The 22,957-nt window shown below is 43.7% G+C and overlaps 2 protein-coding genes across 3 annotated transcripts; one reads left to right on the top strand and one right to left on the bottom strand.

Moving 5' to 3' along the window:
* Positions 1–3,480: 3,480 nt before the first annotated feature.
* LOC123481471 (cell wall protein DAN4-like) lies at positions 3,481–15,379 on the bottom strand. The gene is made up of 5 exons (XM_045205757.1): positions 15,264–15,379; positions 8,654–8,895; positions 7,380–7,629; positions 5,706–5,906; positions 3,481–5,525 (listed from the first exon to the last, which is right to left on the bottom strand). The coding sequence occupies exons 3-5, from the start codon at positions 7,436–7,438 to the stop codon at positions 3,962–3,964; spliced, it is 1,824 nt and encodes a 607-aa protein (XP_045061692.1). The 5' UTR covers positions 7,439–7,629; positions 8,654–8,895; positions 15,264–15,379; the 3' UTR covers positions 3,481–3,961.
* A 1,426-nt stretch (positions 15,380–16,805) lies between these two features.
* On the top strand, positions 16,806–22,850 carry LOC123492853 (histone deacetylase 3-like). 2 transcript variants are annotated; one of them, XM_045226201.1, is made up of 15 exons: positions 16,806–17,098; positions 17,602–17,684; positions 17,933–18,075; positions 18,291–18,372; positions 18,560–18,616; positions 18,940–18,995; positions 19,123–19,256; positions 19,397–19,477; positions 19,870–19,943; positions 20,036–20,100; positions 20,385–20,474; positions 20,620–20,678; positions 20,766–20,845; positions 21,005–21,162; positions 22,448–22,850. In XM_045226201.1, the coding sequence occupies exons 1-15, from the start codon at positions 17,044–17,046 to the stop codon at positions 22,515–22,517; spliced, it is 1,287 nt and encodes a 428-aa protein (XP_045082136.1). In that variant the 5' UTR covers positions 16,806–17,043; the 3' UTR covers positions 22,518–22,850. The 2 variants fall into 2 exon arrangements, with proteins under 2 accessions (XP_045082136.1, XP_045082137.1); XM_045226202.1 differs by lacking the exons at positions 16,806–17,098; positions 17,602–17,684 and having other exon boundaries at positions 17,984–18,075; positions 18,272–18,372.
* The last annotated feature ends 107 nt before the right edge of the window (positions 22,851–22,957 follow it).

Below are 22,957 nucleotides of genomic sequence, written 5' to 3' on the forward strand. Positions count from 1 at the left end.
ATTGTGTTAACTGTTCTTTATTGCATATTATAATATTTTCAATGTTGATACTATCTCTACAAGGTTACACCAACAATCCCATTCACTCTGATCAGCCTTTACATTCAGAAGTGGATCACAGTAATTTAACCTGGCATTTGCTTCCTTGACAAAACATAACAATCCTTTTTTTAAATAAGTATTTAGTCACATCAAAACCTTTAATTTTCTAAGTGCAATGCATCTGTAGTAAATTAAAACAGATGTGATCAGTTTCAACAACTATTAAATTAGGACATGAAGGAAGCAAAACTAGATTAAATAATTTGGTATCAAGAGTTTCACATCATTTCCATCAGTCAAGTTAAAATCAGGAATATTATCATCGTATGGCTAAAACTGTATTCTCTGGCTAATAAGGACATATCACCTGTTGTGCAAAAAAATTAACACAGCCTTAATGTCCTGTTGACATTGAACATCATATCACACTGAAATCCCATTGGCTCTTTGTTAAAATGATGAAGTGCAGCGATAAGGAATTGGAGTCAATGAGAGAGAAGAGGTGTTGTATGTCTATGAGAGAGAAGAGGTGTTGTATGTCTATGAGAGAAGAGGTGTTGTATGTCTATGAGAGAGAAGAGGTGTTGCATGTCTATGAGAGAGAAGGGGTGTTGTATGTCTATGAGAGAGAAGAGGTGTTGTATGTCTATGAGAGAGAAGAGGTGTTGCATGTCTATGAGAGAGAAAAAATATGTGTTGTATATCTATGAGAGAGAAGAGGTGTTGTATGTCAATGAAAGAGAAGAGGTGTTGTATGTCTATGAGCGAGAAGGGGTGTTGTATGTCTATGAGAGAGAAGAGGTGTTGTATGTCTGAGAGAAGAGGTGTTGTATATCTATGAGAGAGAAGAGGTGTTGTATGTCTGAGAGAAGAGGTGTTGTATATCTGAGAGAAGAGGTGTTGTATGTCTGAGAGAAGAGGTGTTGTATGTCTATGAGAGAGAAGAGGTGTTGTATGTCTATGAGAGAGAAGAGGTGTTGTATGTCTGAGAGAAGAGGTGTTGTATGTCTGAGAGAAGAGGTGTTGTATGTCTGAGAGAAGAGGTGTTGTATGTCTGAGAGAAGAGGTGTTGTATGTCTATGAGAGAGAAGAGGTGTTGTATGTCTATGAAAGAGAAGAGGTGTTGTATGTCTGAGAGAAGAGGTGTTGTATATCTGAGAGAAGAGGTGTTGTATGTCTGAGAGAAGAGGTGTTGTATGTCTATGAGAGAGAAGAGGTGTTGTATGTCTATGAAAGAGAAGAGGTGTTGTATGTCTGAGAGAAGAGGTGTTGTATGTCTATGAGAGAGAAGAGGTGTTGTATGTCTATGAGAGAGAAGAGGTGTTGTATGTCTGAGAGAAGAGGTGTTGTATATCTGAGAGAAGAGGTGTTGTATGTCTGAGAGAAGCGGTGTTGTATGTCTATGAGAGAGAAGAGGTGTTGTATGTCTATGAAAGAGAAGAGGTGTTGTATGTCTGAGAGAAGAGGTGTTGTATGTCTATGAGAGAGAAGAGGTGTTGTATGTCTATGAGAGAGAAGAGGTGTTGTATGTCTGAGAGAAGAGGTGTTGTATGTCTGAGAGAAGAGGTGTTGTATATCTGAGAGAAGAGGTGTTGTATGTCTATGAGAGAGACACTGTTCACTACTATGGATCAGAGTCTTATTCATAATGGCACACCATAGCAAATGTTTTGCAACGGAAAACGAAAACAAGCGTTTCTTATTGGACAAATTCAGGTAGGTCCCTCCCTGTTTCGTCCCAATTGCTTCTGTTTGGTTCCTAGTAAATACACCCTTGGAAACATGTATGTTTCTGTTCAAGACTACACATTGTAACTATTAGTATGTAGTCCAGTTTGAATAGTGAAGTCACCCTGACACTAAACAAATTACCACTACAGATAAAATACCATCCTAATGATGTATATTTATCAACTGCAGTGCTAGCCTATGTTTTCTATATGAATAAGACTTCAGCTTGCACGCTGCTACTGTATGCTTCCAAGTAAACAACATAACAATAACATATTCCAGTACCTTAAACACACATTGTAAAGTCATTAGATAATAGCACTATTCAGACTGAAACATTTTGGAGTATTTGTTACGGTTGTTTAAGGACTAGCTTTTGGTTTTTTCTCTGAGAATATCAAAAGTTGTAACACCCTGGCTCTGGGACTCTATATGTTGAGCCAGGGTGTGTTCTTTCTATGTGGTGTATTTCTATGTTGGGAGTTCTAGTTTGTTTATTTCTATGTTGGCCTGAGTGACTCCCAATCAGAGGCAACGAGTGTCAGCTGTGGCTGGTTGTCTCTGATTGGGAGCCATATTTATACTGTCTGTTTTCCCTTTGTGTTTGTGGGTTCTTGTTCCGTGTTGGTCTATGTTACCTAGGACGTTACGAGTCGTTTGTTGTTTTTGTTTACTGTCCGTGTTTATCGCTAATGATAAATAAACATGTTCGTTCATCACGCTGCGCCTTGGTCCTCCTCTCTTAACGACGATCGTGACAAAAGTGACATAACTATTCTCTGTATCACGTCACTGTACCATACCCAGCATAACATTTCTCAGGGCAGGGAAACTTCTGTCCCAATGTACACATAAGAACTTAATAAGATTGGACTCAATGGAAGAATATATGTTTCAAAGTGATCCAAGATGGACCCTTGGTCTCTCAGTCTTTTAGTCTACACAGACAGTGAATCCACAAGCTAGAATCTAGAAGCTCTGATAGATGAATCATTTTTGGCTGTATAATAATTGAGCTATCAATACCCTTGATGATAATATGTCCTAAATGACACTTGGGACTCGATTCAATTGAATCCGTATTGCTGAAGTTCAGCGCTATAGCGCGATTGAAATTTAAAGGCTGCATATGTCGACTCAATCAGAAATTACCTTTACATTTCAAGCACTCTATAGCACTGAACTTCGCCGATACGGATTGAATCGAGCCCCTGGTAACATTTCCTCAGACCAAAATGGGTCCTCTGATTTGCAAGATAACAGAGAAAGCATGAGGTTGTATAGATAGAACAACTGCTAGTGGTGACTAGATCAAAACCTGGAGTTAGCATACTCAAAGGCAGTTTCTGCCTCTAATTCCATAGTATATAGTAGAGTTACAGACCAGACTGACAAGTAGCTAGGCTACACAGATATTACCCATTGTTTGCTGTAGGTCGACTTACACTGTGGTATAGTTGAATGTTGTTGGGGGTATAGTTGATTGTTGTTGGGGGTATAGTTGATTGTTGTTGGGGTTATAGTTGATTGTTGTTGGGGTTATAGTTGATTGTTGTTGGGGGTATTGTTGATTGTTGTTGGGGTTATAGTTGATTGTTGTTGGGGGTATAGTTGATTGTTGTTGGGGTTATAGTTGATTGTTGTTGGGGGTATAGTTGATTGTTGTTGGGGGTATAGTTGATTGTTGTTGGGGGTATAGTTGATTGTTGTTGGGGTTATAGTTAATTGTTGTTGGGGTTATAGTTGATTGTTGTTGGGGTTATAGTTGATTGTTGTTGGCACAGTCTGTGAGGCCTGGGCTTGCACTGTCTGGTGATAATAGAGTAGTACTGTAGCTGTGCTGTTAGCCACATTATACAAGCGTTTAAGATCAATCCATCTGGATGGTGCCAGTGCTTACCTAACCACAACTGGTCTAGATCAATGAATAAATCACAGCCTTGCTGGTATGACCCTGTCATTTTAAAGCCATGTCACTTCATAGTTGGTGCCAGACAGTCTCAGCCAGCCTGGCATGGTGAACTCAGTTCAGTTTTGACATGGCCTGGTGAACTCAGTTCAGTTTTGACATGGCCTGTTTGGTTTACCTCCATAGTATTGCTATATATCCATTTGGCCTTGTTACAGTGGGGTGTGGACAGTCTCTCTCGCTCTCTCTCTCTCTTTCTCTCTCTCTCCTCTCTCTCGCTCACCACTTGTGCTGACTGTGTCCTGATCTCCTCTTCTCCTCCAGAGACACACCCTCCTCCTCCTGGCTGACCCGACAGTCCTTTATGTCCTCCATCTCCACCTCGTCCTCCTTCTCCTCCTCTGGGGGGCTCTGAGCCACAGCAGGCTCCTCCTCCCCCTTCACTACCTCAGCCATACACACCACAGAGACTTCCCTCTGACTGTCCGGGCTGGCTTTGACTATGGCAACACTCCCCACCTCCAGCTTGATCTCTAGAGGGCATCCGCTGGAGGGGGAGACTTTTATTGGAGTCATGGTGGCAGAGACTTTCATGTGGTCAATGGTGGGGGAGACTTTCACAGGGGCCGCAGTGGGAGAGACTTTGTCGGCGTTGACAATAGCAAGGCTGTCTGTCTTGTGTTCTGGCCCTTTCGAGGTGGCTGTGGCTGAGGTTGTGAAGGGAGAGGAGGAAGGTGAGGTTTCGTCCACCTTGACAAAAGTAGTAGCATTCCTTAGAATGCTATGAGGAGCTATAGGGGACACCATTAAGGGGGTAGGGGCAGTGTAGCCCTTTAAAGGGGTAGGGGAGACTTTTCTGGAGGACAGGGCAGGGGAGACATTTCTGGAGGACAGGGCAGGGGAGGCTTTTCTAGAGGACAGGGCAGGGGAGACTTGTATGGATGTAGGGGTGGGGGAGAGATTTAAAGGTGTAGTGTTGGAGGACACTTTTCTGGAGGACAGGGCAGGGGAGAGATGTAAGGAGGTAGGGGAGGGGGACACTATTCTGGAGGACAGGGCAGGGGAGAGATTTAAGGAGGTAGTGGTAGGGGAGGCTTGTACAGGGGTAGTGGTAAGGGAGGCTTGTACAGGGGTAGTGGTAAGGGAGGCTTGTACAGGGGTAGTGGTAGGGGAGGCTTGTACAGGGGTAGTGGTAGGGGAGGCTTGTACAGGGGTTGTGGCAGGGGAGACATTTAAGGGGCTAGGGACAGGGTTAGTAGGGGAGCCTGGGGTAAGGGGGAATATTTCAGGGGTCATGGGGGTGACTTGTACTGGGGTGGTGATGGGGGAATCTTGTACCGGGGGCGTTAGGGGGGAAACTCCTGCTGGACTCATGTTGGGAGAGACCGGTTCGGGAGCCACTGTGGGGGACACTATAAAAGTGACCCTAGTGGGGGACATCTTAACATGGGCCATCTCAGTGTCGTCAGGTGCACCAGAGCCCAGGCTGGGCTGGGACGACAGGGTCTTCACAGGGTTGGAGGTCTGCACTGGAGCAGTCTTCAACGGAGCATTGAAGAGGGGTTCCTCTTCCACCACAGGCTGGCTCAGTGGCACTTTGACCCCCACTGGATCACTGCCTCTGCGCAGCGAGAACAGAACTAGACTCTTCTTCCGCTTGGCCGCGGTGGCCACCACACCGTTTGTGCTCTCCGTTTTGACATCTTTGAACATGCTCTGCAGGTTGTACCCCTCCTTCCTCTGGGGGTCCTCCTCATCCCCCTTCTCACTATCCAGGGCCTCCGATTGGTCCAACTGGTCGCCAGACCCCTGATCCTTCTTGTCCATGTGGGTGACTCGGAACCTGTAGGTATACAGACCTCAGATAGTACTGTACATCACCACACAATCACAATCCTGTTAGAAAACACGAAGTAGTGTGACTAGAGAGAAATGTGTTTGTAATGATTTACCTGGCAAAGAAATATGAAATAAATGAAGATGAATGTATTGTGTTGTCAAACATCCGTCCAATGTGACTCACCTTCCCACAGCGAACACAATGGACTCTCTCCTCTCTCCTGGCGTTCTTGGCTTATTGGTCCGAGGCACACGGCTCCGGCGCCTGGCCTTCTTGGACCGCCCTTGCACACAGAGCGTGCAGGACTTGTGGTCGAGCTGGGCGCCAGAGTGCACTGTGTGGTGATGAGGTGGAATTCCCCCCAGGCTATCTTTGCGCAGTAACCTTTCGGAAAGACAATGAAGTACCCATTCAGTCAGACATGTTTATTTTCCATTCAAACACCCTAGACCAGCGTTTTCCAAACTTGGTCCTGGGGACCCCAAGGGGTGCACTGTGCACATTTTGGTTTTTGCCCTAGCACTACACAGCTGATTCAAATACACAGCTGATCCCAGACTCCCGAGGAGCAAATCTGGGAAACGCTCTAGATCATGACTAAGCAAAAACATCCAAAGACATCTTTGTAAGCATCTAAAGCCATTTTATAAACATCTGGTTTATAGTAGCATATTTATTGGAGTCTTCCTGTGAAATATGAGTCTCTAGTGTGATCCATTAGTCCCTCTGTTCCCCTCTCTGACCGCCTCTGTCTGTGACCTCCCACCCATCAGGACTGCAGCATCTCTGAGGAGTACTGTAGCTGTACTGATGCTGTAGCTGGCTGAGAGAGGAGAGTGTGGGAAGAATACCAACGAATGCCACGGCCCTGTAGGCTGCTGTCAGCCTGAGAGCATTATCTTGGTAAACAGACAAGAACACTAAAACCCTCACCCTAGAGGTGCCAAGTAAGAACATGGCTCTAATTAAGAAGCATAAATCTCTCCAATATGCTAGTAGCACATCACAGTTATATTATCACAGCACAACACTGGGTCTGTTTCTCTAGAATGCCCTCGATCATCTCTACCTACAATGTTTATATGAATGTGAGGAGAAGCACGTTGTTAGAGTACAGTAGTAGTAGCATACTATGTAGGACTAAGTAATAATAATAGAGACTACTTGTCTGTTTGCCTCACAACAAGGCAGTAAAGATCAGGTCATGTATCCACAAAGAGTCTCAGAGTATGAGTTTAAGTTCATAAATAAGATTGTATGGACAGATCCTAGATCTGAACTCCTACTCTGAGACACTTTGTGGTTATGGGCCTAGATCCCATAACAGAGCTGCTGAGGCCAGGACAACAGTAAGCCAGGTGGCCCCATGGGAAAGACAGCCCAAGGACACACTGCACAGCGCAGGAACAGAGGGGATGGGCGCCCCACTCCATAGCTACCCACTAGTCCCATAATTACAAGCCACACAATACAATGACTTTCTCCAGACTCTGCCTGACTGCCACAGGTACACTGAAATGTAGACTACACCCATTATTGTGGCCTCTCTGAAAACCCAACAGCCTAAAGCAGGGGGAAACCCTGTAGTACAGTACAGGAGACCTGCATTTAAACCATATGCATTATGTCCCACACAAACACTGGTTTGTTCTAGAGAAAAATAAACTAGGAGTATATTACTTGAGAGGAGTTGGTGCTCTTAAGAAAGTATGGTGCTTGTTTACCTTTGCTCTGCACTAAAAGACTTTCACCAAGGGTGATAATAACACACTGGAGTAAGACAAGGTGAATGTAAATCTACTTACATAAATAAACATAATAACTAAGGAAAAAAAAGTTGATATTAGCAATACGTACCTAGGATCATGATGTTGACATATATCCTGTTTTCCTAGCATATCCTTGAAGGCTTCCATGTTAGCTAGAAGGCAGAACACAAAAATTACACACTTTTGCTAAGCATAATTTAAATTGCAGTATTGAAGTGCCAAAGATATTGACAAAAATGTAGTATCTATTGTGTTGTGTCCTGAGTTATTGCCTTCATTTTCAATGATGCACTTCAGGATTTGTTCAACTGTGTCTTGATTGTCCTCTTCTTCATCATCTGTAATATATGAAAGATTGTCTGATGAAGCAGCTTGCCCCCAAGCTTGCTCCATCATCATTCAAGATTATTAAAGGAAATTCTCAAAGTTATTGACCTAGACCGTTTTTCCTCACTTCAATGAAAGGAGCATATTTCTGTTTGTTTGTATGCTTTCAAGAGATTCTACTTTCTTTAAAGTCGTTTATTTCCACTGAGGCCCATGGTTTTCAAGTACCCATTAAATAAACACAAATTCAATATGGAAAATATGAATTCTTCGTGAGTGTCCAGTGTTTACATTGGACTGAATTTAATTCAAGCTGAATTAACATCCTCTAACCTGAAGAGTACCGTTTCCTGTTTGGCAAATGGCCAAGGGCCTTTGGATAAAGACAGACATGTCGGCCTCCCGAGTGGCGCAGTGGTCTAAGGCACTGCATCGCAGTGCTAGCTGTGCCACTAGAGATCCTCGTTCGAGTCCAGGCTCTGTCACAGCCACGACCGGGAGACCCATGGGGTGGCGCACAATTGGCCCAGCGTCGTCCAGGTTAGGGGAGGGTTTGGCCGGCAGGGATGTTCTTGTCCCATCGCGCACTAGCGACTCCTGTGGCGGGCCGGGTGCAGTGCACGCTGACTCGGTCGCCAGGTGTACGGTGTTTCCTCCGACACATTGGTGCGGCTGGCTTCCGGGTTAAGCGGGCACTGTGTCAAGAAGCAGTGCGGCTCGGTTGGGTTGTGTTTCGGACGACGCACGACTCTCGATCTTCGCCTCTCCCGTGTCCGTACGGGAGTTGCAGCGATGGGACAAGACTGTAACTACCAATTGGATACCACGAAATTGGGGAGAAAAAGGGGGTAAAATACCAAAAACAAGGACAGATGTCAGAAAAACGTCACACATACCACATGTATCTGCCTTAGAAAATCAATCATGGACACTTGTTAACTTCTCTAAGCCATATCCCTGACCCTGACATCAATGACCAGATCAAAACGCCAATATATATAAAACGCATTCTGACAGATCCTTGTAGATACCTACCCTTCTTGTCTGGTCCCAGTTTCTGCTCACACTCTTCATCGTCCTCCTCCTCCCCAGTCCTGCAGCGGTAGCCCTTCTTCTTCAGCAGGTGGCAGACCAGGAAGCCCAGGAGGCCCGTGATGAAGAAGAAGAAGACCAGGAGGAAGATCATATATGGGGGAGGGGGTTCCCCCACTGTCGATGCCTCCAGGTCCGTCATCCCCCAGGAGAGTCTTCACTCGCCCTCTATCTGTAGTGTAGTCCTATATAGCCAATGGGTGCACACATATGTCCTGTAGAGTCAGTAATGTAACCCTGAAGGGGGTCCCCAACAATTATCAAAAGATGTCAACTCTTGATCCACTCAGCAGCATTGATGGGCCTGTGTGCGTGGTCTTGTCTGGCCATCTGAGTCTCCTGCCATCATGTTGTGACTAGATAATCCCCCTTCTCAACTTTCTGTGCGTACCACTGGCTAGAGCCAACTTGATCTATCTCAGCAGGCAGAGAGAGCTGGGCCTGGTGGTACACATCCCCTGATGTTTTTTTTACTGAGCATTTTAGCCCACACTCACTCACTCACACACACACCGTGCTAAATTCTACAGGCCAAGAAGTGAGGATTTCATCAACCACTCATTAATTCATATTTTGTTGTATTGTACTTGATAGGTTGTAAAACCAGGTCGGCAAAATAACACAATGTTTGTACTACAATGTTATGATGTGAAATTAAGTTTAATGCTTCTGCTTACAGAGGAAATTGGTATATATTTAATAATCTATAATTTTCAGTTGAGCTCCTAATACTTACAATGCCTTCAGAAAGTATTCATACCCCTTGATGTATTCCACATTTTGTTTTGTTACAGACTGAATTCAAAATGGATTAAATTGATTTTTTTTCTCACCCATCTACACACAATACCCCATAATGACAAAGGGAAAACATGTTTATAGAAATTTTAGCAAATGTATTGAAAATGAAATACAGAAATATCTCATTTGCATAAGTAGTCACACCACTGAGTCAATACATGTAAGAATCACCTTTGGCAGGGATTACAGCTGTGAGTCCTCCTGGAGTCTTCCTGGATTGTACAATATTTGCACATTATTCTTTTTAAAATTCTTCAAGCTCTATCAAGTTGGTTGTTGATCATTGCTAGACAGCCATTTTCAAGTCTTGTCATAGATTTTCAAGACGATTTAAGTCAAAGCTGTAACTAGGCCACTTGGGAACATTAAATATCATCTTAGTAAGCAACTCCAGTGTATATTTGGCCTTGTGTTTTAGGTTATTGTCCTGCTGAAAGGTGCATTTATCTCCCAGTGTCTGTTGAAAAGCAGACTGAACCAGGTTTTCCGCTAGGATTTTGCCTGTGCTTAGCTATATTCCGTTTATTTTCATCCTAAAAACTCCATTGTCCTTGCCGATGAGAAGCATACCCATAACATGATGCAGCCACCACCATGCTTGAAACTATGAAGAGTGGTACTCAGTGATGATTTGAATTTGCCCCAAACATAACGATTTGTATTCAGGACATAAAGTTCATTTCTTTGCCAAATGTTTTGCAGTTTTACTTTTTTTTTTCTGTCATTTAGCAGACGCTCTTATGCAGAGCAACTTACAGTTAGTGAGTGCATACATTATTAATTTTTTCATACTGGCCCCCCGTGGGAATCAAACCCACAACCCTGGCGTTGCAAACGCCATGCTCTACCAACTGAGCTACATCCCTGCCGGCCCCTCCCCTACCCTGGGCCAGTTGTGCGCCGCCCCATGGGTAAGTGCCCTACTGCAAACAGGATGCATGTTTTTGAATATTTCCACTCTGGCATTTAGGTTAGTACTGTGGAGTAACTACAATGTTGTTGATCCATCTTCAGTGTTCTCCTATCACAGCCATTAATCTCTGTAACCGTTTTAAAGTCACCATTGGCCTCGTGGTAAAAGTGGTTTCCTTCCTCTCCGACAACTGAGTTAGGAAGGACGCCTGCATCTTTGTAGTGACTGAGTGTTTTGATACACCATCCAAAGTGTAATTAATAACTTCACCATGCTCAAAGGGATATTCAATGCCTGTATTTTTAACCCATCTACCAATAGGTGTCCTTCTTTGCGAGGCATTGGAAAACCTCCCTGGTCTTTGTGGTTGAATCTGTGTTTGAAAATAATTTCTCGATTGAAAGACCTTACAGATAATTGTATGTGTGGGGTACAGAGATGAGGTAGTATTTTAAAAAATCATGTTAAACACTATTATTGTGTCACGATCGTCGGTAAGAGAGGAGGACCAAGGCGCAGCGTTGAATGCGAACATATTTATTATAGGTGATACACGATCAAAACAACAAAACGATAACGTGACAGTCAACGGTCTAACACAAACCAACTAGAACAAGATCCCACAACTATTGTGGGAAAACAGCCTGTTTAAATGTGGTTCCCAATCAGAGACAACCAGCCACAGCTGACACTCGTTGCCTCTGACTGAGAACCACACTGGCAACATAGAAAAGAAACAACTAGACCTACAACACAGAACTCTACACACCCTGGCTCAACATAACAGTGTCCCCAGAGCCAGGGCGTGACAGTACCCCCCCCTAAAGGCGCGGACTCCGACCGCGCCAACCAAATACCACAGGGGAGGGACCGGGTGGGCACTCCGCCTAGGCGGTGGATCCGGCCCGGGCCTGATCCCCGCTCCTCTCCAACCCCCAAAGTACCCCTGGTCCGGTCTGGCCCCGCTGGCCGGAGCTGGACTGCACATTGGTGGAGCGGATTGCTCTAGCTCGGCGTGAAGCATCTGACCGGTGCCGACCAGGCACCGGTGGAACAGGCACGGGACGTGCCGGACTGACGACGCACACCACTGGCCCGGGCGCGGGAACAGGCACGGCCGTGCCGGGCTGACGACGCACACCACTGGCTTGGTGTGGGGAACAGGCACGGCGTGCCGGGTTGACGACGCACACCACTGGCTTGGTGTGGGGAGCAGGAGCGGGCCGGACCGGGCTGGCGACGCACACCACTGGCTTGGTGTGGGGAACAGGCACGGGCCGTGCCGGGCTGACGACGCACACCACTGGCTTGGTGTGGGGGGCAGGAGCGGGCCGGACTGGGCTGGCGACGCGCACCACCGGCCCGGTGTGGGGAACAGGCACGGGCCGTGCCGGGCTGACGACGCACACCACTGGCTTGGTGTGGGGAACAGGAGCGGGCCGGACCGGGCTGGAGACCCGCACCATTGGCCTGGTGCAGGGAGCAGGAACAGGCCGGACCGTACTGGGGACACACACCACCGGCCCTACGCAGGGATCTGGAACGGGCCGGACCGGACTGGTAACACACCCCAGTACCCTTCGCCGTGCCTCTACACCTTCCATCCCCTCTTCGACCAGTGGCCCCCGTAACCTGGCGGCCTCCTCTGCCAACCCGCTGGGCCGCTCTGTCGCGGTCTCCTGCTGGCCCGTCGTCCACGGCGTTAGCCCCCCCCTAAAAATTGTATGGGCTTCACTCCTACCCGTGGACCAGGTCTCCATACTTTTTGCCAGCCTTTCGCCCTTCTGCTTCCACGTCAAGCCCCTCTCTTCCTCACATGGCTTGACCCAGTCGAGGAGGCGAAGGAGATCCGCTAGAGATCTCCCAGGCGATGGCTCCTGGACTTGCTGCTTGGTCCAGTAATGGTGGGATCTTCTGTCACGATCGTCGGTAAGAGAGGAGGACCAAGGCGCAGCGTTGAATGCGAACATATTTATTATAGGTGATACACGAACAAAACGATAACGTGACAGTCAACGGTCTAACACAAACCAACTAGAACAAGATCCCACAACTATTGTGGGAAAACAGCCTGTTTAAATGTGGTTCCCAATCAGAGACAACCAGCCACAGCTGACACTCGTTGCCTCTGACTGAGAACCACACTGGCAACATAGAAAAGAAACAACTAGACCTACAACACAGAACTCTACACACCCTGGCTCAACATAACAGTGTCCCCAGAGCCAGGGCGTGACATATTGCACACAGAGTGAGTCCATGCAACGTATTATGTGTGTTGTTAAGCACATTTTTACTCCTGAACTTATTTAGGCTTGCCATAACAAAGGGGTTGAATACTTATTGACTCAAAACTTTTCAGCTTTTCATTTTTAATTAACTTGTAAAACCTTTTTTTTTAAACAACATAATTCCATTATGACATTATGGGGTATTGTGTGTAGGCCACAGGCCAGTGACACAAAATCTCAATTTAATCCATTTTAAATTCAGGCTGTAACACAACAAAAGGTGGAAAAGTCAAGGGGTGTGAATACTTTCTGAAGGCACTGTATAGGGCATAGACACAACCAGAAAGCCCCTCACCTCAGCAGTTCAGACATATACTCCCTAGCAGTTCCACTAGAAACAGTAGAATAATATTTCCTGTGTCCCTCTATAGAAATATGGTACATTCCCTTCTGGCTCCTCTCCCAGCCTAACATGTTTACAATATATGGGTGGAATCGGAAATGTATGGCAACTAATGCTTCTGTGAACAGAAATGTACAGTCTATCTGTCCCTCTAAATTAAACCACTTACCTATAAGGTTGTCACTGGTCTAGTGTCACTGTCACAAGAGGACAAGTCCTGTATACAGCTCTGTCATACTTACAGTACATCAATGTATAATATACTGCAGATTATCAATAAATCTGTTGAATTTTAATAAGCTAATTTGCTAACATTGAATTTGCAGCAGAAACTGGCAGGAAATGACACAAGCCAATTGAAATATAAAGCAGAATATCTCTGCATCAGCATAAGCACAGAGAATCTTGAGGTGACTCAGCAATATAATGCCCTCCATCAGGAACACAAGTTGATGATTGTGTTTTTAAAGGCCCTGTCATTGACGGGAAGCTCTGCACTCATATCATTACAAACAGCATTTTTCAGAGAGCGGAAATAATTTGATCCACTGCTAATAATAGAAAGGGTCACTTGATTCAATTGAGCCATTGATTTTTATATGTAATGCCTGCGGTTGTCAGCTATCTTTTTCCCATTTTATTTCCTAGAGATGCATATGATCATTTAAAAAACTAGCTACAAACTGGCCATTTGAATTCATAGTCTGTCATATCAAATACAGATGTAGGATCTTAATTTGAGACATTTTGCTACAGCAGGAAAATAATCTTGCAGCAACAGGAAATTTGAATTATTATGTGGATTATAATTAATGGCCATTTTTGTAGGGGTTTAAACATTTTTCGTAAGAGAAAGTGGAAATTATAAACTTCAGAAGCCTTTTTAAACCACAAATACACTACACGATTAAAATGTCCTGCCTTTACAGGAAAGTTCTCATTCAACAGGGAGATCAAATTAAGATCCCACAGCTGTATACATGACCTCTACTCACCATGGCTGACTGTTTCCACATTCTGACCCTCCTCAGTGACATACATGAGGTTTTGAATATCCATTTCCTTTCAGATAACCTTTACTATAACTTCAATAGTGAATAATGTACAGCTGTACAGTAAATGTTTTTGGGAGAGGGTAAGGGTTTAAGGGCATATTTGCATATTTGCATAACTGCATCAACATTCATGGTCTCAGTTCAAGTACAAGTCTATGGCTACATGAGTGACCCTGATCTCAGTGATGACTACCTGACACGTTACTAATGGACAAGCAATGGACAGGCAAGACAGCTTCTAGGCAATGGGCCAATGGCCACTGTAGCCTTTTGGTAAGGCAGGGGACAGGTGAGCCACCTGAAAAAAAATTATAAACTCTATTTAGGATATACTTTACCTATCGATCTTAACCTATCGATCTTCCTATACTTTGTTACATATGGAAACAATGTAGCCTATTTCAAGTTTAGTTGGATTTTGTAAAGACTTGGATCACTAGGCTATTCCTTAGTTATTACACCTCTATACACTGATTACAGTGCCTCCTCTGTCGGACAGCATTATCAAGATCTACTTTTGTAAGCCTATCCTTTTAAGAAAAACTAGTGAAGTCCGTTAATTCATTGTGACATTCGTGACATGGTGACATTCGTGACATGGCCCGCCCGTAACAACAACCGTAGCCTAAATTGAAGACCCACAACAGAGAGAGTGACCACCCCGCAGTGCACTCCATCTTTTTCAAGTTTCAGGCGGCCTCGTGGCCCATGATGACACACCTGCCCTTGGTATTTTAAATGCGCTAGTAGCTACTGTACGACATGCACACATATGATGGAATTTTGACAAGGACAAATATGACACAACCAGACATTCTTGCTCTGGGTCTGTCTGAGTCGGAACTTGACCGAGGATGCACATGAGTGCCTGATAGCTCCATCATCATGACTAAATCAGGCGGTCTACATAATGAATCAATGATACACTGCTGCGCCAAACTATAAATATATATATATATGAATTATAATACTATAACATCATTACCATAGTAATATTATATCCATCGCATTGAATAACAACATTGTCGCAATTAATTTGCTGCATCATAGGTTCAATTGCTGACTTGAACAACACATCCGCCCATTGACAACCTATAATGAACCATTCCCTTTTACCATTATTTAACGAGCCGCAAAGCACCCTACTCACGTTCTTTCAGAAACATTAGGAACCCGTAGTAAATGTGGATGCTATCCCGATAGGTGTGTGATCTCCTGTAGTAAGTCCATTGAGATGCGCTATAGTTTTCTTCTGGCCGAACGAGAGCTGCTATGGAGTAAATGGAGGGAAGGAGATTCTGCAAGTTATTTAAAGGGAAAATAGCAAAGACATATTGTGTAACCGTTATTTTATTTTGAGGCCAGATTTTTGGAGTGTTAAATTTTTACAATTCATCCAATTGTTCCAATTAATCTATGCTAACCAGTAGATAATTGAAACAGTTCCACATTTGAAAGTGAAGCATTGAATAACTGATTTCAAAAGCCTGCATAAAGCTTACAAATGATCAAATGTGTAAGATGTTTGTGTGTGTGACTCAATAGTTGTTATAGTATTACAGTTCAAAATAAACAACAACATCTACATAGACAGGTGTAATAGACGTTTATCCATTAACTACAATGAGATGTTGTTTCTTGAAGAATACCCCCGTAGAATAGAAGAATAGCTGGACATTTTCACACATGATATGATTAAACTAAAGTGATATCAAGCTAGTTTTGTCAGCACGATGCATTATCCACATAAAGGGGAAAACGTTTGGATAACCAGAAGGCTATGTGAAGGATATAGTCTAGTAAACACATCATATCTATATCAAATCTGCATAAAATAAGTCACACTCATCATATAAAAAAGTGAACTATGATTTTAATCACATTTACTAAGCTATTACATTTTCTCTCTCTCAACATATGATCCATAATAAAAACAACCGGACTCCCAGTCTGGACTGCCATGCATTTACTATAGTCCCCTGTAGCTCAGTTGGTAGAGCATGGCGCTTGCAACGCCAGGGTTGTGGGTTCGTTTCCCACGGGGGGCCAGTATGAAAAAAACCCTGTAAATCGCTCTGGATAAGTGCTAAATGACTAAAATGTAAATGTACTGTATGGCCGTGGAGAAAGTATTCTCCTAGCGGCTGTGATCCGTAGTACATTTCCCAAGCCCCCCTTTCTATCCCCGCCCCACAGACTGTACAGTTTGGTAGTGTCAGAGAGGAAGCGGAAGAGAGGCTCAACTCCGCGGAAAATCTGTCTTCCTCCAGCAGGTGGCGTTTTTTCGTTGTTTCGCCCACCAAGCGAGGAGTTTTTGTATGGGGGTCAATGAGTGTCAAATTTGGTCAACAAAAAAATGAATGGCTTATTTGCTATGGGAGGTTTATTTGATCGAATAGAAGTTTCGTAATGCTTAAGTTGTTATGAGTGTACTGATATAAGTAGGTCACATGACGTCCCGGCAACTTTGAGAAGGAAAAAAAACGTTATATCGGAGTTGTCTCGAGATGGCTATGCATGACAAGAGGCTAGTAGTATAGCGTCTCTCTCCATTGAATACAGGCGGTTGACCTCAACAACCCTAATCGAATATTTAAAACTAGATTAAAATAATGAGATGCCAATAAAGCCCCTTAAATTGAAATTGTATCCACCAATCCACAGAGAGGATAGGTAGGAGCTAGACAGCCCGCCATTCCGCTTTGTGGACAACGACTCCCATTGTTAGGGCGGAGAGACATCTGTCTTGTCAGTATATCCATAATCTTTGGTACTGTCTTTGCCCGCCCCCTTCGCTTGTCGCTGGACAATGACGTACGTTTTACTCGCTGTTTACAATTGCGACTGCTTGCTAAATGAAGGAAAGATACATTTACAGTAGCTAACAAATACCCAGTGAACGGTAGAAAAACCAAGAAGGCTCCTTTGCAATGTCCAACAGAACAGCATATTTTTATGATCCGGACGTGGGGAACTTTCATTATGGTAAGAATCATTTTGATTACAAAAGGCAAAGAGCATTAGGAAGCCGGCTAGCTAACTATTTACATTTTAGTTATTTAGCAGACGCTCGTATCCAGAGCGACTTACAGGAGCAATTAGAGCTAAGTGCCTTGCTCAATGGCATATTGACTGATTTTCAGCTTGTCAACTCGGGGATTCGAACCAGCGACCTTTCGGTAACTGGCCCAACGCTCTTAACCGCTAGGCTACCAGCCGCCATATTTTCTCTTTAATTTGTGATGATCGAGATAGCTAGTATTAGATTCTTATTTCTGCTAGCAATCAGGTGAATTGATCTCGCTGCGAACTCGCTAACGTTACTAGCTATTAGTCGTGTGTTTGCAAGAGTTTATTTATTCTACAGCTATTTAACTGGCTCGTTATGAATGATAGCATCACGCAGAAGAACCACAGAGAAATCAAGACATTGATAACTTCATATGAGAGGACAACACACTGAAACATGTTTTCCATTCCTTATCAAGGTGCAGGTCACCCTATGAAACCCCATCGTCTCTCTCTGACGCACAGCCTTGTTTTGCACTATGGCCTCTACAAAAAGATGCAGGTAAGTCTTGCTGATGGTAACATGCTGAAAAGTACCAGGAATGTAATCATTAGTCCAAACAGTTTTGCAACTAAAACGAGAGTTTCTATAGGACAAATTCAGGTAGGTCCCTCCCCGTTTAGGTATGTTTGCTTCCGTTTGAGAAACGTTTTGCAATAGAATCAGCGTAATGAATATGCCCTGATGAAACCAGACACATTCATGTCCTTCTTGACACCATGTTAATTTGACTGGTCCTTGTTTCACAGGTTTTCAAACCATACAAAGCCTCACAACACGACATGTGCCGATTCCACTCAGAAGATTACATAGACTTTCTGCAGAAGGTCAGCCCCAACAATATGCAGGGTTTCACAAAGAGTCTCAACACCTTTAATGTTGGGGATGACTGGTGAGAATGTTGTATCCATCTTCTATACAGTATTAGCTTACATTACTCCCTGGCTTATATATGGATTCATCTGTGACTTGAAGATATTTTGTGTGAAATACATATTTGTCAAAGTGCAGAATGTTGTTTTGACTTATGTAATATTATGATCAGTGTAATGTGCAGCTGTTGATCTATCTATGTGGCTTGTATAAAGGTAACGTGTCCTCTGTCAGCCCTGTATTCCCAGGCCTGTTTGAGTTCTGCTCCAGGTATACAGGAGCATCTCTACAGGGAGCAACACAGCTAAACCACAAGGTATGCTCCACCCCCCCCCCCCCAATTGTTTTGGGGAAAACAGCAAGCTCAGCTTCTTTTCTGTTTATAAATGTATTATATTTACTGATCGGACATATTTATTAAGACCCATTCAGCAATTTATACAGCCAGGTAAATTGTTGACCACATTTAGATTTGATCAATGATTGGGACCATTGCTTTGCAGATATGTGACATCGCCATCAACTGGGCCGGGGGTCTTCATCATGCCAAGAAATTTGAAGTAAGAATTATGCGACATTTGTCAAGACAAATTACTTCTACAGCCTCTGGTCATCTTGTAACCTGCCTATGTTTTTTTATTTATTTATTCAACTAGGCAAGTCAGTTAAGAACAAATTCTTATTTACAATGACGGCCTACCTCAGCCAAACCCGGAAGATGGGACTCCCAATCACAGCCGGATTGTGATACAGCCTGGAATCAAACCAGGATCTGTAGTGATGCCTCTAGCACTGAGATCCAGTGCCTTAGACTGCTGTGCCACTCAGGAGCACTATGTACAGCTCTGTGATATCATGATTTTATTTGTTTTGATTTTCACAGGCCTCTGGATTTTGCTATGTGAACGACATTGTCATCAGTATACTGGAGCTTCTGAAGTAAGAGCAAAGCACCCCTACAGTCTTTATATTTGACTATTTCCTAATTATTATGTTTTGTCCTTTTTGTGGGTTCACGTCCCGCTAAGGATCTCTAACAACTAATAATGTGTAAATGTCCCTTTAGGTACCACCCGCGTGTGTTGTACATAGACATTGACATTCACCATGGCGATGGGGTGCAGGAAGCCTTCTACCTGACTGATCGGGTCATGACTGTATCCTTCCACAAGTACGGGAACTACTTCTTTCCAGGAACAGGTAAGACAAGCCATATGAGAAATACAGATACAGTTTGTCTTAATGACTAAATGATTGAATATCTCTATGGGACAATATAGATTTGTCTTAATGAGCTTATTCTTTGTTAAACAAATGTTTTTGAATGTTTTGTCCCATAGGTGACATGTATGAGGTAGGGGCAGAGAGTGGCCGGTACTACTGCCTGAACGTGCCTCTCCGGGATGGGATCGATGACCAGAGTGAGTAGTGTCCTTCCTGGATCCCCCACTCAGGCTGGCTCTCTGGCGCTCCACTCTGATAATGCTATTAGACTGAGGCCAGTGAGATGCCTCTGGGGAGTGCTATTATCAGATGCTGCCTGACTATTAGTTTACCTGCTCTCTAAACTATTACCATCTCTCTGATGGCTGTTACAGTTCACCTGCTCTCTAAACTATTACCATCTCTCTGATGGCTGTTACAGTTCAGAAGGTCTGATAGTATGCAGGATAATATCCAATCCAACGACAGATGTTTCCTTATTTTTGATAGGGGATCAATTATATCGCTTTGTCAATGGCAAGAATGATTGAAAGGATGAATTCTCTTCAATGTGTCCAATACCTTAACATTATATCACTCTGTTTCTTAGGCTACAGGCAACTCTTTCAGCCAGTCATCAAGCAAGTGGTGGACTTTTACCAGCCAACCTGTATCGTTCTTCAGGTGAGCATTTGGCAGCCAGAGATCATCAGTGGCATTTTGCATGAATTGTGGTATTGAGTATGGGACTCACATGCACCTCTTGTCATTGACAGTGTGGGGCTGACTCGCTGGGCTGTGACAGATTAGGGTGCTTCAACCTCAGTATACGAGGCCATGGGTAAGTGTCTTGCTCTACAAATAATACATTATAACCCTCACCAACACTTACATCACAGTATTAAATGGCCTTTGAATACAGCCTTATGGGTAAGTGTCTTAATAGTGAAAAGGATACATGTTTGGTGGATGGAATTCAATGTAGTCTATAATATGAGGATGTACTGCCACCTGTTGGTAGGAGGGCAAATTTAAAGGACAATAGAAAACAACCAATCCTGTACCAACCTGACACAGGAGCCAGGTTATGGTAAACTCTCTCACCCAGGGTATATGTTTCTATAGGGAGTGTGTGGAGTTTGTGAAGAGCTTTAGGATTCCACTGCTGGTACTGGGAGGAGGAGGGTACACAGTACGCAACGTGGCCAGATGCTGGTAAGAGCTAATTTCTCTCATTGCGGTAACTGGACTATAGTGTGGAGGTTAGGTGAGAGTTGTTTTTGATGGAGACCAAGAGATGACGTTCTCACAGTGTATATGGAACCACTTAAGAATGAACTCTGTTGCTCTTCTATTCCAGGACCTATGAGACCTCCCTCCTGGTTGATGAGCCAATTAGTGATGAGCTGCCTTATAGCGGTAAGTGAGCAAGCCTTTTGGCTTGATAATGACTAAGTTCTTCTGCCACTTTTTCCATTTGCTCTTTTTCTCTCCTCACCCCTCCAGAGTACTTTGAGTATTTTGCTCCAGACTTCACGCTCCACCCAGACGTCAGCACCAGGATAGAGAACCAGAACTCCAGACAGGTCAGTTTGAGAACATAGAGCATGCGGTCTCCCTCTCTCTTTCTGAACCACAGTCTACATACTGTTTAACAATTCAAACCATTATTGAATATATGTGTGGTCATGATCAGAATTCTCTCCATGGTGTAAGTCATTTATCTCCATCTTGTGCTTGTTTAGTACCTGGAACAGATCCGTTCGACGGTCTTTGAGAACTTGAAGATGTTGAACCATTCCCCCAGTGTCCAGATCCACGATGTGCCCTCGGACATCCTGAGCTACGAGCGCACTGATGAGGGAGACCCAGATGAGAGGGGGTCAGAGGACAACTATTCCAGGTCAACACACTCGGTCTGCCTTATGTGACACTAGACCTGGGCGATATGGGGAAGAAAATCCATATCGCAATAAATTGACAAATTGTTTGCGCTAACGATAAATCAGCGATTAATTCTTTTTTGGGGAGGTGCTGGAGCAAGGCGATATGGACAAAAAGTCAAATTGTGATAAATGTAACTATTTTACACAATAACAAATAAATAAAAATGTAATGGACAGTTACTTTGCATTAGCGGCAGGGCTCTAGCCAACAACAAAACATTCCAGTGCCAAATAAGAAAACTGAGATGGTAGCCTATGATTAAAAAAGTAAGCTTTTTCATCTAAACATATCCAGGGAATGCATGATGGATATTTTGATATGCAACCTGTCAAAATAGGATCTAGATTTATTTTTGTCTCTTCAGAGAATTTGCCTAATCTTTGTGCAATATTATTCACCACCTGAGGAAGTGGGAACTCAAAACACTAGATTGCTAACTCTAAATATGATATTGTTGCTATGTAGCCATGAAGGCTAATTGATTAATCTATCAGTAAATCTAGGCTAATGTCCTACATAAACTTTCCAGCACTAGGCCTAGGCTACTTGATGTAGGCCTATTCATTGCAAATCGCGATCTGCTCTGCGGGCGCAACAAAACCACAGCCTACTCCGGTTCTAAAGTGGTGTCATGAACTCACTATTAAGAGGTGAGAAAATGTTACAGAAAGCTGTGACTTTCCTCTTTAAAAAACGATTTTTCCCACAATAGCATTTTGAGCAATGGTCATATGCTTGTGCTTTTCAGAATGCATCGCTCCCTCCTCCGTGTCACAGTGGAGTAGCTCGCTCACACAGCAGCCGACAGCCAAACAGGGCCAGGCAGATACTTTCATAGCAGGAATCAACATAATGCAAAGCTCATTACTGTTGACCAAATATTTGTTTTAGAACAACCTACAGGAGTGTTGTGTAGCAAAATCACAGAATATTACCGAAGTAAGCAAAATGCCTCAGTTAGAGGAAGGCAGTGTAATTTTTGGTTTATCGTCCCAGCTCTGTGACACACACAGGAGCATATGTTCTATCATATACATATTAGTAATGGAATCAATGACCAGTTTAGGGACCAGTTTGTTCCCGCACGGGAACATTGTCTTTAAAATGTGCATCGCTGACAAAACGCGATTGGATTGAATCCCAGCCTTGGTTTACGTGTATATAGTATCAGTGTGAACAACTGAAAATGTTACGGTGTGTGATAGAACGTCCTGGAACTAAATCGCGTGTTCTCTTTACAGGCCAGAGGCAGCCAATGAGTTCTACGATGGTGACCATGACAACGACAAGGAGAGCGATGTGGAGATCTGAACGCTCAGTTCATGTCAGACTTTTCCCTCTGATCGCTCTCATGATATTATTGGGAAACCAACCATCACCAAGGCTGCAGTCTCTAAGGAGAGTTGACCAAACTTCTTCTCCCCAACAAATGGACTATTCAACAATCCCCATCTCATGGACTTGACCATACTATACTCAGAGCAAGAGACTACCACCATGAATTTGTACTATATGTCTATCATTGAGTATGTAGAGGACATCACCATGAGCAGTTCTATTGACAAGCACTTCAAATCAAATATTATTAGTCACATGCTTTGTAAACAGGTGTAGACTAACAGTGAAATGCTTACTTACGGGTTACTTACACGTAATAAATACACAATGAGTAACGATAACATGGCTATATACACAGGGTACCAGTAACGAGTCGATGTGCAGGGGTACGAGGTAATTGAGGTAGATATGTA

The sequence above is a fragment of the Coregonus clupeaformis genome, chromosome 2, assembly GCF_020615455.1.
Source record: "Coregonus clupeaformis isolate EN_2021a chromosome 2, ASM2061545v1, whole genome shotgun sequence".
NCBI lineage: Eukaryota > Metazoa > Chordata > Actinopteri > Salmoniformes > Salmonidae > Coregonus > Coregonus clupeaformis.